The sequence below is a fragment of the Xenopus laevis genome, chromosome 3S, assembly GCF_017654675.1.
Source record: "Xenopus laevis strain J_2021 chromosome 3S, Xenopus_laevis_v10.1, whole genome shotgun sequence".
In the NCBI taxonomy this organism is placed as follows: Eukaryota; Metazoa; Chordata; class Amphibia; order Anura; family Pipidae; genus Xenopus; species Xenopus laevis.
In genome coordinates, this window is record NC_054376.1 from 104014117 (window position 1) to 104029722 (window position 15606).

Consider the following 15606-nt stretch of genomic DNA (forward strand, 5'->3'; position numbering starts at 1 on the left):
CATTTTTTTCAAGATGGCTTGTAATTTTTAGGAAGAGTCCTCCATTCTCACTACTACTCCCCCCCAGCTCAGTTAAAGTTTTAAGAACTAATTTACAAATGGTTTGAGCGCAAGGGCAACAAATCTGTACATGTTGCTGTGTTTAATGCACATTGCCATATTCTACCAAAATTGCCATATTCTATACCAAAATCAAGCACAACCAGTACTGGTAGATGGATTAATAAAGGTTAGTAAAATGCATGCAGGTTGCTCTGTGAGTGAAAAGACCATGTAATCACCTTGTTAGCATATTAAAGGCATAGCACAGAAAGATACCCATGTACTTTCCACCTGGTCTAAGATAATACAGTAGCCTCTTGCACTTTACACCTCATGCACCAAAAAAGGTCCAACTTCCACATTTGTATATTGTGCATTTTAGTGTCACCCACTACATACAGCAATTGTAAACAAGGCCTACTGTGTTTGGTGTAGGCATATTTATTTCTGTTTAGCTAAGTAGTTTTGATGCTTCATGTTGGCTCATATGATAAAGATGTATAAACTCAGGCCAAGAACAGATGTAAATCTCAGACCTCTGAAAATGTATATCACCACCAAGATCTCCATGAAATCATGACCCAAATGTTTGACCTGATACTGATACTTTTTGACATGTTAAAGCACCTTTATTCTCTCAATATGTAACATCTTCCACATAAAACGAGATCCTTAAAGGGCATGTAAAGGCAAAAAAAAATCCCATTTTTCTTTCTTTAATGAAAAAGAAACATATCTCCAATATTCTTTATTTAAAAAATGTGTACCGTTTTTATAAGAAACCTGATTGTATGCAGTGAAATTCTCCCTTCATTTACTGCTGTGGATCGGAATTGTCAGATGGTCCCTAACTGCTGAGCAGGGAAACAATCATACTTATGAACAGCAGGGGGAGCCCCCGCCTTACTTCCCAGCCATGCAGAACTCAAGCAGCTTTGTTTATGACGATCCCTAAGCAGCCCAGACCACACTGAGCATGTGCAAAGTCTTAGTCTTGCAAAGATGTTTAACAAAGTTAAACAAGATGGTGACCCCCTGTAGCCAACTTTGAAATCATAAATTATTTGTTTGATTAGGCTTGTGGTGCAGTAAGTTCATGTTTATATTTAGTATACAAAATACAGCATTTCTAGCCTTATTCTATTTTAGACTTTACATGCCCTTTAAATAATCTGTGATACGTTTACCTGTAAAAAAAACTCTTTGATTTGGGCTCAGACCCTCTACTATTCTTTGGTTCATAGTACACAAAGCCTGTCCACCTTCCACAGTCCTGACAGTGCCTCATTTTTCTTTACATTAAAGCCTCTTAAGATGTTTCTTGTAGGGTTTCCAACTCTTTTTTTTATGAACAGCAGGGGGCAGGCCGGTGACATAGGAGGGTGGGCCAGTGGCATCGGGGGTGGGTTGGTGATGTTGGGGTGTGGGGAGAGTGCCGTGGGGGGTTATATCAGGGGTGGGACTGATGACATGGCGATCAGTGATTGACTAATTGCCATGTCATTCACTACAATGTCCTGTCTGGATTTCCTAATTTGGATCCAAAAACCGAGCTGTCCGGGTGAAATCCTGACAAGTGGAGCTCACCACATCTCTTAGTCGGATTTTCCCACGGGGTATCCTGTGCCTGATATCCCAATTAGGTCAATCTGTAGAAATATGTAGAGGTGTGGGACAAATCCAAGGCAGCAACTGGACTGCAAAACTTCTTTATTGGGGATAGAGGTACACAACATGTTTTGGGCAGTTTCCTTTGTCAAGTGTGGGTCCTGAGTTATTTGGCTTTTTATCAGCAGCTCTCTAGTTTGCAGTTTCAGCATTGAGGTTGCTAGGGTCCAAATTACCCTAGTAACCATATATTTATATGAATAAGAGGCTGGAATATGAATAGGAGAGGCCTGAATAGAAAGATGAGTAATAACAAGTAGCAATATCAATACATTTCTAGCCTTACAGAGTATTTGTTTCTTAGATGGGGTCACTGACCCCCATTTAAATCAGAAGAAAAAATTAATAATGAAGACCAAATGAAAAGTTGCTTAGAACTTGCTATTCTATAACATACTAAGGGGTTATTTATTAAAGTCCGAATTTATCAAAGTCTGAATTTATATTGTTTGCGGGAAAAAATCCGAAAAAATAGAGAAAAATCAGAGTTTCACGATTTTTTCGGATTTCATCCGATTTTCACTTTTTTTTCAGATTTTTCTGATAAAAGCATACGCAAAACACATTCCCACCTATTCCAAAACCTGATGTAAACAGTTCCCTTGAGAATTTATATCTACTGTACTAAGACTACTTATACCACCTTTTTGGAAGAGGTTCATATATAAAAAAAAGTTTGTTTTTTTCCATATTCCATATTCCTAGGTCACTTATAAGGGGCAGATTTATCAAGGGTTGAAAAAATTAATATTCAAGTTTTTTTTTTAGTGTAATTCGACTGGAGAATAGTTAAAATTCAATTCTAATTTTTTAAAAAAAATTGAATTTGAATTTAGAAATTTATCATGTACTGGCTATTCGACTATTCAGCACTTTAAACCTGCAGAATTCAGATCCCATTCACCCGAATTGGTCAAAAATATTTATAAACACCCATAAACTCTAAATTCGACCCTTGATAAATCTGCTCCCTAAGTGTTTGAGTCTCTGTTCTAAATTCAGGCTTTATGAGATGTAAAATTTCAGCTACAGCATAAAGACATTATTTATTACATTGTGCTGTGGTCTTTTTTGTGAGCATAATACGTGTATTGTTATAATGATCTGAAGTTGAATATAACTCAGTAATTGCAGGTACTTACTGTATATCTGAAATAATGAAATAAAATCCACGGTAAAACTATCACTTCTGCGCTGTTTAGATTCATTTATCTTCAATGCCATTTCCAGAGATGCAGTAAACCGGGGGCAGATAACATGTTTTTAAAGCCTGTAAGTAGATCATTCGGGTCAGTCCTAATGGAAAAACTGTACAGAGGTTTAAAGGGCTGAAAGCACAAACTCCTTGAAAAGCTTTCAGCCCTTTGAAAGAAGTCTTGAGATGCTTTATATAATTTTTATTCATCATGCATTATCAAAAATCTGGGAAAAAATGTGATATTAGCTTGCGAAACGTTCTGCTCTTTCCTCAGGAAAACAAGACAAAGATATATGTGCAGTGGTTGGTGGCAGATGAGGCTACTGGGGGGATTAGTTACCCAGCGACAAATCTCCTCTTCTTCGGGTAACAAATCGACCTCTTCTTCGGGCGTCAAATTGCCTCTTCTTCGGATAACTAATCTCCCCTAAATGCCTTCCCGCCGGCTAGAATGTAAATCACTGGCTGGATGGCACTCGGAACGCTTCATTTTCCAAAGTCGCCTGAAGGCGACTAATCTCCCCCAGTAGCCTCGTGTGCCACTACCCTAAAAAAAAAAAAAAAGAAGAAGAATATCAAACTTTCTGACATCCAGTGACCATTGTGGGGTAGAACAATTGTACTTTAAATTGTACTTCAAAGTTACTGCTGAATAACAAAGTTAAAGCCTTTTATTTCAAGCTTATGTTTCTTATGTTCTTTGAGAAACATAACCATTCTGTCAATACTAATAAGGTTCATTATTTCTTTCTAGGTAACAATCCTAATAAGTCTGGCGCTTGCCTTTCTTGCCTGTATAGTATTCCTTGTGGTGTATAAAGCCTTCACATATGACCACAGCTGTCCAGATGGATTTGTCTACAAGGTAGGTGCTGGGCTACTTTCATTTACTGCAAGCAAAACAGAAGTGTCTAGTATTCAAGATATGTGTTTAGTACATTAAACAGTAAAGAATAGCAGAGTTATATCCTATGACTGAAATGCTTACCCTATAGAGCAGGGGTCCCCAACCTTTTTTATTTGTGATCAACATTTAGATGAAAAAAGAGTTGGGGAGCAACACAAGCACGAAAAAGTCTCTGGGGTGCCAAATAAGGGTTTGGTAGCACCTATGTGGACTTGCAGCCTATGGGAGGCTCTGTTTGACAGTACACCTAGTTTTTATGCAACTAAAAATTGCCTCCAAGCCAGGAATCAAAATTAAAGCACTGGGAACAACATCCAGGGGGTTTGTGAGCAACATGTTGCCCACTGCCTACTGGTTGGGGACCACTGCTATAGAGTATTGGGCTAAAAATGTCTTTTTCATGCATCGTTGTATACATTATTTGAAGAGCACAGTGAAAGCTGTCATGGTAACACCAGGGGTCAGGGAGTTAGCACTATTCATGTTTGAGTATTTGTAATTTTTATTTACAAAAATCTCCTGAGCACTCAGTTTTGCCATGATATTTGTGATGGTATATGAGTCTACTCTGCATCCGTAAACATAGTTACATAGTTACATAGTTAAATTGGGTTGAAAAAAGACAACCCATCCAAATGAAAACCCAGTATCCATACACACACCCCTCCCTACTTTTAATTAAATTCTATATACCCATACCTATAATAACTATAGAGCTTAGTATCACAATAGCCTTTGATATTATGTCTGTCCAAAAAATCATCCAAGCCACTCTTAAAGGCATTAACTGAATCAGCCATCACAACATCACCCGGCAGTGCATTCCACAACCTCACTGTCCTGACTGTGAAGAACCCCCTACGTTGCTTCAAATGAAAGTTCTTTTCTTCTAGTCTAAAGGGGTGGCCTCTGGTGTGGTGATCCTCTTTATGGGTAAAAAGGTCCCCTGCTATTTGTCTATAATGTCCTCTAATGTCCTTGTAAAGTGTAATCATGTCCCCTCGCAAGCGCCTTTTTCCAGAGAAAACAACCCCAACCTTGACAGTCTACCCTCATAATTTAAGTCTTCCGTCCCTCTAACCAATTTAGTTGCACGTCTCTGCACTCTCTCCAGCTCATTTATATCCCTCTTAAGGACTGGAGTCCAAAACTGCACTGCATACTCCAGATGAGGCCTCACCAGGGACCTATAAAGAGGCATAATTATGTTTTCATCTCTTGAGTTAATGCCCTTTTTTATGCAAGAAATGTATGTATGTAAGTATGTAAATGTAAGTATGTGTAAACAACACATACTGTAAAAAAATATATGCAAGGGAGGTAAAGGTATATTACCCAATGCTCTGGGGATTTATAGTCTATTGTTATTTGGTAAAATATTTGCTACTTGTCAAGACTGGCCACTCAGAGAAGCACACAATGAATAATTCTTTAGTCTGTACTGGATACTTCATGTTGTCTGTTTGCATCACTTTACAGGTGGGCCCATATTCATCAGATCATCCACTATAATGAGCAATTCACTAGTGAAAGTACAGAATATTCCAGGATATACATTAAATTATAGCAAATCTAAGCTGGAAAGCTAGTATTTCTGACACCATTTTATAAAAAATTACTTTTTGGTTATAATAAGTAGAGTTTATAAGATTGCCCTTGTGTCAAATATCAGTGGCATAACTACCGGGCATACAGGGAGTGCCATCCTACACACCCTCTTGGAGCCTGTTGGAGCAGCAATGAGCATATCATGGGCATGGATCCGGGGGATTTTCTTGCTATGGGTGTTGGTGGGATGTGAGTCTAGGGTGGAGCGTGGAGCGTTGGGCATGGGTACCCATCCTGCACACTTGCTAGTTAACATCACTATTTGTAGGGCCACTATGAAATATAGATTTATTCATAGTTATCCAATGAAAGATTCATCTGTATTTTATGCCAGGGAGATGTTGGTCATTCTATTGCACCAGAGTCCATCCTACCTAAGCCACTTTTATGCATCTCCTCTGACCACCCCAAAGACAAGAAGAAGAAGGTTGTTTGCTATGCCATAAAAGACAAACCTTCTGTTAATTAATCAAATCAAAGTCTGACTCTTTAACGTTATATGTCCCCTGCAAGAGGTGTGTATAGGAAATAACCAGAGATGTAGCACAAAACATACATGAGACAAAAGGAAAGACAGTCATAGTAGGAAATATAAAAGTCACAGGAAGAGAGGCAATTCTTTAGAAGAATAAAAACAGACTTTTACAATGTGGTCTGTTAATATAATAAGAACAATTGACTAGATAGTATTTATAGGTCTAAATACATTTTTATCAATAATGGTCTCAAGTATAGACAAACACACACACAAATTGTAAATTGCCAGATGAAATTTTGCCAACGCTTCTCCAACCAGAGTGATTTCCACAGGGTGTTATTAAAAAAAGAATCTCAGACGATCACAGGAACTCCTGTGTAGGTCTAGGTGTAGGTCTAAGCCATAGCTAGGGAGAACTGTGGCTTGGCAGCAGAGAGGAGCCCTCCAACACACCACCATCATTGGTTAGAAGTTAAACTCTTCTTCCTCAAAACAAATTCACTTGCCATGTGTTGTGTCGAGCACTAAATCATAAAGCTGTTACAATATTCACTTGATTAAGTGCTAGACACAGAATGCATCCAGCATTTTTCAACAATGTCTGAAAAGTTTAAGTGGGGAAACTCAAAGTTGAAATTATGTAGCAATTCCAGGCAGCTACAAGGCTAAAGGCAGGAGCTGTTTTGTTAACAATTTGAACAGTAGAAAAACAACCTTCAAGCAAAATAAACCCAAGGGAGGTCAAACCATAACTTTGAAATACTTCGGCAATAACAGAGGAATGAAAAATCAGAATGTTCAAAGAGGAATTGACTGAATGATGTATTATTGGCCTCAGAGAAATAAATGCAACTGAATGATGAATATGTGGATGCAGTTCTCTAAATTGAAAAATATACTAATTTGAAGCCTAAAAAAGATGCATCTCTATTTTTGCAGTTGTTTGGAAAATAGTCACATTAAACTAAATGTGTTCATTATGGATTTAGCCGTGACTGACGGCTCAATGAATAAAGTGTTAAAGTAGTAACATGAGTGTAACCCTAATTTGGTTACTGTCTCTTTAAATCGCAATTAACCCTTGGCAATCCAGGGGCAGTGAGTCCCTTTTGCATATGCAAGTACTGGGAACTGGGATTTACAGATATAAACTTTATATAAACAGTAGTGAAAGAACTTGGGCAATCTAATACACAATACACTCCTGGGACCTACCTAACTCACTATTAGCTACCTGACTTTTTCTCCAACACAGTCCTTTTTATTATCAAAGTCCCAATACTCTGGAAGTGGTTAATAACCACAATGTCCTTTCCCCAGGTAGCACTACCTTTCCCAACAGTACCTCTTCCTTTGGAACTTAGCAGCCGCTCCCGCGTTGCAAGTAAATGCACAAGACCTGTCTTCAAATTGGGGACCCACGCTTGTATCCTCACCAGTATCCTCACTTGGGTGTCTCACTCACTGGGGTGCTGTCAGAAGAAATCACACTGGAGATTACAGGTAGCTCGGCAGCAGGATCAAGCTCACCAGTGGCACCTTTCTCCTTCTGAGTCTCTAGCAGCTTGACAGGGAACAGATTCCACAGATTCAACAACTTGGACAATTTTACAATAACCTGTTCTGGCTGGATCATTCACCATACAACCCCTGTTAAACTCTGTCAGAGACCCTGTACAAAAGGCTCCCAAGTCAGGCACACCCTCTCTTGGGATGCCCTTCCAATCGGATGGCTCACCAGCCTGTAACTGGGCTAGATGATGTCACAGACAGAAAAACAGGGGAGAGATTTCTCTGGTTCCCTACATGTGTTTAGCTGTTATGCTCTTCAGTAGTTTTCATCAGTGTTGGAAAGTTAGAAGAATTTAGAAGAGTACTGTGGATGTGTTAAACATACCGCGATGATAACTATAAAGGAACAAGCTAAGACAAATGATACACAGTGCATTTTTCAGCCAGGGTAGAATACAACAATTCCAATGTTGCCTTGTGTCTGTATTAACAGGAATGATTGGGATTCAACTGTGCTCACCCACAAAGGGAGATTTAGTGCATATGATACTATACATACAATAAATAAAGGCGATATGGGGATTTTGACAAATGCTTTAAACTCGATATTTAATATGGGACAATAAATTGATTACTCTTTGAAGAAAAGCCAAGTGGGAAGACAAGGGTCAAAATAAAAGTTTTAAGACTGGCCAGTGTGAGCAGTTCATACATTACTCTTGTTTTAGCACAAAGTGAGTTCAAAGAAAAGCCATGCATTTTGGAACAGACAGAGAAATGTTGGAGGTTTTGAAGTCTGAAAGCATATTTTTTTGTTGGTGTCTCTCTCTTTGAAGCAGGTAATGAAGTCTTGTGATTTGACAGCAATAAGCAGACAGCAAGCAGTAGGGAAGAGTTGCTAAGGGCACAAATAAATTAGTAGAGATAAGCCATGTTTGCTTCAATGTAATTTACTGTAGGAGTACATTGCATAGGATAGTCATTTTGTACTGCCTTTTTCTTAGTTCCCTCTACATGTTCATTCCTTCGAGCACAATAAAAATCAGAAATGTTAATTTACTTATTTTAGACTTTTTATAGTGTTTAGCAGCTGTTTGTGGAATCAGTAGGATCCCCCCAAATGCTTTATTTTCCAAAGTCGCCCGAAGTTTCCTTATTAGGCAACTTCGGGCGACTTTGGAAAATGAAGCGATTCGAGTGCCATCTTCGCGTGTGATTTTCATTGTAGCCGGCAGGAAGGCAGGGAGGCAGTTTGGGGAGATTAGTCGCCATGAAGTAGAGGAGATTTGTTGCTGGGAGACTAATCTCCCAGAATTGCAGCTGGTCTCTGCCCTTAGAAACAAATAAATAGGCATTTAGTTACTAATTGCTCAGATTAATCACTCACTTTGATTGTTTTCAAAAGCTCATGGGAGTTTTTACCTATTCAAAATAGCATATGAAAGCTTGCAGTGGCGAATGGTCAGTTCCCTCCTGCTCGTAATTACAATGAAAGGTTTGGGAACTCCTTGCCAAATTATATGTTTAGTTAATTTTGTAAATCAAAAGTAGGAGACACCTACTGCGGAGATTGGTCGGTTAAACAACAACATATTTGCAAATGTTAATGAACAGTTGAATGTTGAACATTTTAAAACATAGGAACAAAAAATAAAACAAAAATTGAGGCGTATGCAAAGGTTTAGGCCCTACAAGCAGGTCTGGACTGTGAGTCAAAATAGGCCCTGTCAATTTGTCATTCCAAGTACACAAAGGCCCAAACAGCCCACCACCAGCCTACTATATGGTAATATTCTACGGAGCAGTACAGCAGCCCCTCTGGCATTTGCCAGAATCCTTTGCCAGTCCGGGCTTCCTTTAAGTCTTTCAACTCTTGATGTAGGGATATTTTTACATACAGATCACTTTTAATTCTTCTTGTGCATTCTTGTGTGTGTGTGTATGCTAATAGGAACTATTCGATCTACAGACCCCGATGGCTGAGGTTATCACTGTAGCAAACTTCAATTTAATTAGCTTTTGCAGCTTAACTTCCTATGCCTGGGTCAGGGAACTGAGTATAAGCAGGGCAATAAGAAGTGGTACACTTAAGGCTGAGGCCGTGCAGAGGGACAGAGCTTTGCATAGGCCACTATTGTGGAAGGGCTAGGTCCAAGACCTCAACAACCCAGCAGCTTCAGGGAACCACTACAAAAGCAGAGCTCAGGAGCCAAAGCAGAAATGTAATGTATAAAGGCTGGAGTGACTGGATGTGTAACATAATAGCCAGAACACTACTTCCTGCTTTTCAGCTCTCTTGGTTTCCACTTATTGGTTACCAGGCAGTAACCAATCAGTGACTTTTGGGGGGCACATGGGTCATAACTGTTGCTTATGAATCTGAGCTGAATACTGAGGATCAATTGCAAACTCACTGAACAGTTATGTATCATGTGACCCTCTTCAAGTCGCTGACTAACTTGCTGATGGGAATTGACTAGTTCATTAAAGAAGGACTTAATTGTGTTTCCTTCCATTCTGAGTCTTTGGGACACATTTACTAAGCTCGAGTGAAGGATTCAAAGTTAAAAAACTTAGAATTTCGAAGGGTTTTTTTGGGCACTTCGACCATCGAATAGGCTACGTCGACCTTCGACTACGACTTCGAATCGAATGATTCGAACTAAAAATCATTCGACCATTCGATAGTCGAAGTACTGTCTCTTTAAAAAAAACTTCGACTACCTACTTCGCCACTTTAAACCTACCGAGCATCAGTGTTAGCCTATGGGGACCTTCCCCATAAGCTTTCTAAGCTTTTTTTGATCGAAAGAAAATCGTTCGATCGATGGATTAAAATCCTTCAAATTGTTTGTTTCGAAGGATTTAATCGTTCGAACATTTGAAGTATTTGCGGTAAATCCTTCGACTATGATATTCGAAGTCGAAGGATTTTACTTCGATGGTCGAATATCGAGGGTTAATTAACCCTCGATATTCGAGCCTTAGTAAATGTGCCCCCAAATGTCATTAAGGACTGCAGTAATTTTAAAATATGGAAAGTACCAGTGTTAAACCTAAGCTATTTCTTTGTGAGCATGTATAGACCCATTCAGAAGTAGCATTTCTTAACGCAGCAGTGGGTGTCATAACATTGAGTTCATAAAACCTCAGAAAACATAAAAACAAACCCAAGAAAAAGCTCACATACATTGTGTATACTATTATCTGCCATGTAGCATAACTCTTATTTTAACTGTGCTGTTATTCTGTGGGGTTTAGACAGCAATGGTCTTTGTTCGACCCTTGTTTGTATCCAGAAATGTTGACAGCTCTGGCTGAGCTAAAAGAATGTTCAGTTCTTAAGTGAACTCAAAAAAGCAGAATGTAGTTTATCACCCTGGAACAATAGGCTAAGAAAAAATATCTGTAGAAGAAATGCCACAGATTCAGGTTATATACAACTGTTTTCTAACAAATGAAGACAAACGTTTGTAATGCGCGAACGAGTGGAAAACCTTTTATATTGTTCAAGGTTCTTGTATTTTAATTAGTGAATCATAAGCTGGGGCAACAAAAACTACCATGAGGAATAAATGCAATGAATCAATCCGGAACGGAGATGCCTTAAAGGAGAACTAAACCCTAAAAATGAATAGGGCTAAAAATGCCATGTTTTATTTACTGAACTTATTGCACCAGCCTAAAGTTTCAGCTTGTCAACAGCAGCAATGATCCAGGACTTCAAACTTGTCACAGGAGGTCACCATCTTTGAAACACTCACATGCTCAGTGGAGTCTAAGCAGCTGTTGAGAAGCTAAGCTTAGGGGTCGTCACAAATTATCAAGAAGAAAATAACTTAGGCCTGTAATATAAGCTGATGCTACAGGGCTGAATATTCAATTTTCTTTATGCTAATTGCACTGGTTTCTGTGCTGCCATGTAGTAATTATCCGTATTAATTACCAATCAGTCTTATACATTTATATTCTATATGTACTGTATATTGTGAGTGGGTCCCTAAGCTCAGTAAGCGACAGCAGCACAGAGCATGTGCAGTGAATCAGCAGAAAAGAAGATGGGGAGCTACTGGGGCATCTTTGGAGACACAGATCTTTACTGCTAAAGGGCTGTGGTTGCCTTGGTGTGGTACAGAACCCCAAAACATAATGTACAACATTTCTAGCTACTAGTGATGTGCGAATTTATTCGGCAGGCGTGAATTTGGGACGAATTTGCGCGATTCGCCGCCAGCAAATAAATTCGCAAAACGCCCACGAAAATTTGCCCGAAAAAAATTTCCGGCGAAGCGAAACGGCGCAAATTCGCCCATCACTACTAGCTACTAGTTAAGCTTTAGTCCTTTAAGGTGCACAATACAGACTGATCCAATTTTTGTCCATTTGGAGCATAATTGCTGCTATGTAGACTGTCAGGAAAAGGACTGCATCAATGCCCAGATGAGCTCCTTGATCTGATGTCAAGATCAAACCTGCCCCAATCAATATGTGGATGATTTTCATCAAGATATTGGTCGGGCAGTCTCATCGACTAGCACCATACATGGAACAATAAGCTGCCAATTCATTCTATAAGAACTGAGTTGGCTTTTCTTGGCCCATCTATGGCCACTTTTATAGTATAGCCTATCCTAAGTTAATGAACTTGAGCATAAAATACCTTTCCAACCCATAATTATTACTTTCTGTTTACTCCTCACAGCATAAGCGGTGCATACCATCTTCTTTGGATGCTTATTATTCAGCACAGGATTCCAACTCACGGGGAAGGTTCTACACTTTAATCAGCCATTACAGCATGGCCAAGCAAACAAGCTCACGGTCTTTGTCTCCCTGGCTTTCTTCAGGAACCACCAACCATGAAGCCAAGGCAAGTAAAACAGAAGGTCACTAGGAAGTCATGTGAACAAGGAACACCCCTGTTTCTAGGCTCCAGGGCATGGCTGCGATGACATTCTACTTTAACGATGTTACACTAAAATGAACTTGCGGGAGTCGAAAGAAACAAGCAAACCTTTCATTTTGTGCATTGTTATTGTTCATTTGTTACCGACTCACAACTTTGTAGAAAGGCATGTTCAGTGTTGATTGTTAACTTGCAATGTAAAAAAAAATAATCAGCTAAAAACTGACAAACTTCTTGTATAGCTTTTTTTTTTAATGTCATTGTCAAATGTATAACCATGGATCTCACTGTTAATGTACTAAAAGATGCAGAAATATGCAACCGAGTAATGTTTTGCTTTGAGCTCATTTTCAGTTGATACTATTGAATTCTTATAGTTGTGACAGGGGACTGGAGAAACCATTGGAACAAATTCTGCAATAGAACTACAAAATATCTCTGTCTTGGCAAGGGTTCTACACCAAGCCATTTTTGCCACAATATGGCAGCATGCAAGGACTTTCTCATTCGTGTGTGTAAATTTTACAGCCCACCTCAATGGAGACTTGTGACATACAGTAAGTGCCAAGATATAAAGAATCATTTAGAAGCAGGAAGGCTCAGTGTAAAGTGTTTTTGGTACTTTGTATATCTTCCTGTTTAGAAAAATTTTCCTGTTTAGTCTCCGTGCTTCATTTCAGAGCACACAGACCAGTGAATCAGTTCTACCTGTATTTAGTAGAACTTTATTCATAAGAGGTGGCATGTAGACATCCCTCTCCCCTGTGTGTGTCATTCAGACATTCATATTTGGGAGCAGAAGGCCTCAACTGTACCCTTTACTTACCCGTTTCCCTATGACAGGCCTGCACTCTCTTACTCTGAACCCCAACAGTTTATGATATTCTATGAAATGGAATCTGGACACAGATAATGGTATAAATACATTACTTATCTTTATCAACAGAAGAAAGACTTGCAAAACAATGTTACCTAATGTATTGCTTTTAATCCAAGTTCCTTTTTGGAAGTAAGAAATGTGAAGAGCTTTTCAAAATGTGCTGTGCTACCAAGTGTTGCCCTCATAAACCTTAGACAAAGGTGTGTGCTGTTCCAGATTTCTAGTGCCAAATCTTTACTTTTTCTGCTTTCTTTTAACTCTGTTTCACCTGTAAATGTATTGTCATTAGACAAAAAAAAACAAAAAACAAAAAAGATCACCCATTCAAATGTTTCTAATTCCGTGGTGTGTTTCTTGTTGGTAGCTAGCAAAGAATGGGGTCATTTTGGTGTGATTCTTGCACTGTTCTTGACAGGACAGAAATAAAGCTGGAAGTGTCAGAAAAAGTGTGTCTAATTATTTTGTTGTTTAAAACTCCTTACTATAAATGTACTAAGGGTGTGAGTACACATCTTATTACATATAGTTCAGAAAGGGCCGACTCTCAATACATTTTATTATATCTTAGCATCTATACATACTGCTGTACCTTAACGACTTGTATAGGTCACAAAATACTAAATGATGCACTTATTGGCTCCAATGTTACCATAGAACACCATCACAGTGACCACCCCAAGAGAGCCACAAACGTTAGATATTCTTGCTCTTAAAATCTAAAAACGATCATGTTTATTCCGATGTTAACCTATATAATTAATACACACTTGTTGATAGTAGTAATATATGGGTAGAAAATTCTCAGGTTTCAGTAAAACTCACCAGTTGTGAGAAGAGGTAAAGGTGCACCGCTCTCAACTCTCAGCTTAGGGAGTGGATCACCGTGTAAAGAAGACCAATCCTCAAGGCAAACTTGTCAAATCATCAGCAGTTTATTCCAGTACACAAGATACGTTTAGCCTTGTTCCCATACACAACACAGGCATTCTCTCTGGGTGTCACCAGCAGTATATATATTCTGAATACCTTGACTAAAGCTGAATCAGTCTCTAGCACAGCAGAATGGTCCTTCCACTAATTCATAAATCAGTTAAAAAAAAAACTTACAAGTAAATATGGCAAATATGAGTGTTTCATACAACTCAGTTTGCAACCCGACTCCAAGTCGGCATCTAAGTTATCGTTTATAAATAGTAAAAAAAAATATATTCACTTTTTTCGGCAATATAACTTGAGGTCAAGAAGATGATGGTCTTCAAAATAAAAATAACCTTGCCATCTCTTGTAGTTCGCAAGTTAAACCCATCTATTATACTGCATTAATCATATAATGTCCACACTGTGCTTTTAGCCATGATTCATATGTCACTACTAATGAAATCTTCCCTAGACATTTGTCTTAATCACCTACAATTGCAAGCCAGGAAATTACTTACATCCTATACTTTGCAGAATGTATTTAGACACGCTACTGACTGATAAGGACAAATGAAAGAACTACAGGCACTCATGGTTACATGCTATAGTTAAGCGGTCAACATAAGCTAAAAAAAATTAAATCAGAGGAAAATTGTGCTTGAATGGTGCTATTAGATGTAAGTAGTTTTAAAGGTATGGGATCCATGATCCAGAAAATTGTTAATCAGAAAGCTTCAAATTACTGGAAGGCCATCTCATAGATAATTTGCATTAACAAATATTGTGGTGGAATTGCTCGCAGCAATGGGTAAAACAATTTCACAGATGAGACAGGAGGCTCTGTTGGCAATTAAATGTCAATCTCCTGTCTGTGGTTTATTTTTCACATAAATAAAGCACAATTTCCATTCATAAAAGGTGATATAACAACAAATCAAAGGCTCACCGGATCGAAGTTTTCAAAGAACAAAAGAAAAAAAAGTCCTCTCTGCCATCACAAGGCAGTTTTTCTTTGGAGTCCCAGTGTCAGTTTGGAGTCTCTGGAGTGCCAAAGATAGTTTGTTTCATACTTTTCTCCCAGCTTCTCCAAACTCACATACTGAACATTCTCAGCACACCCAGGCTCCCATTAATCTGTCCCATCTGTGGACTATCACCATCATACACAGAATTCCTACTGGGACAAACCTCTTTGTATACTAGATGATAATATACTAGAGGATACTATTCTAGAGTATACTATACTATAATAGAGGATACTATACAAGAGGATACTATACAATACTAGAGGATACTATGCTAGAGGATACTATACTATACTAGAGGATACTATGCTAGAGGATACTATACTCTACTAGAGGATACTATACTCTACTAGAAGATACTATGCTAGAGGATACTATACTATACTAGAGGATACTATGCTAGAGGATACTATACTATACTAGAGGATACTATACTATACTAGAGGATACTATGTTATACTAGA

The 15606-nt window shown here is 38.6% G+C and overlaps 1 protein-coding gene across 1 annotated transcript in view; it reads left to right on the top strand.

Moving 5' to 3' along the window:
• The window catches only part of nsg2.S (neuronal vesicle trafficking associated 2 S homeolog), a 33493-nt gene extending 19848 nt beyond the window's left edge, over positions 1 to 13645 (top strand). Inside the window, 2 exon segments of the mRNA NM_001096547.1 lie at positions 3663 to 3773; positions 12116 to 13645. Of these exon segments, the coding sequence (NP_001090016.1) occupies positions 3663 to 3773; positions 12116 to 12307 (303 nt within the window). The 3' untranslated portion in view covers positions 12308 to 13645.
• Positions 13646 to 15606: the final 1961 nt, after the last annotated feature.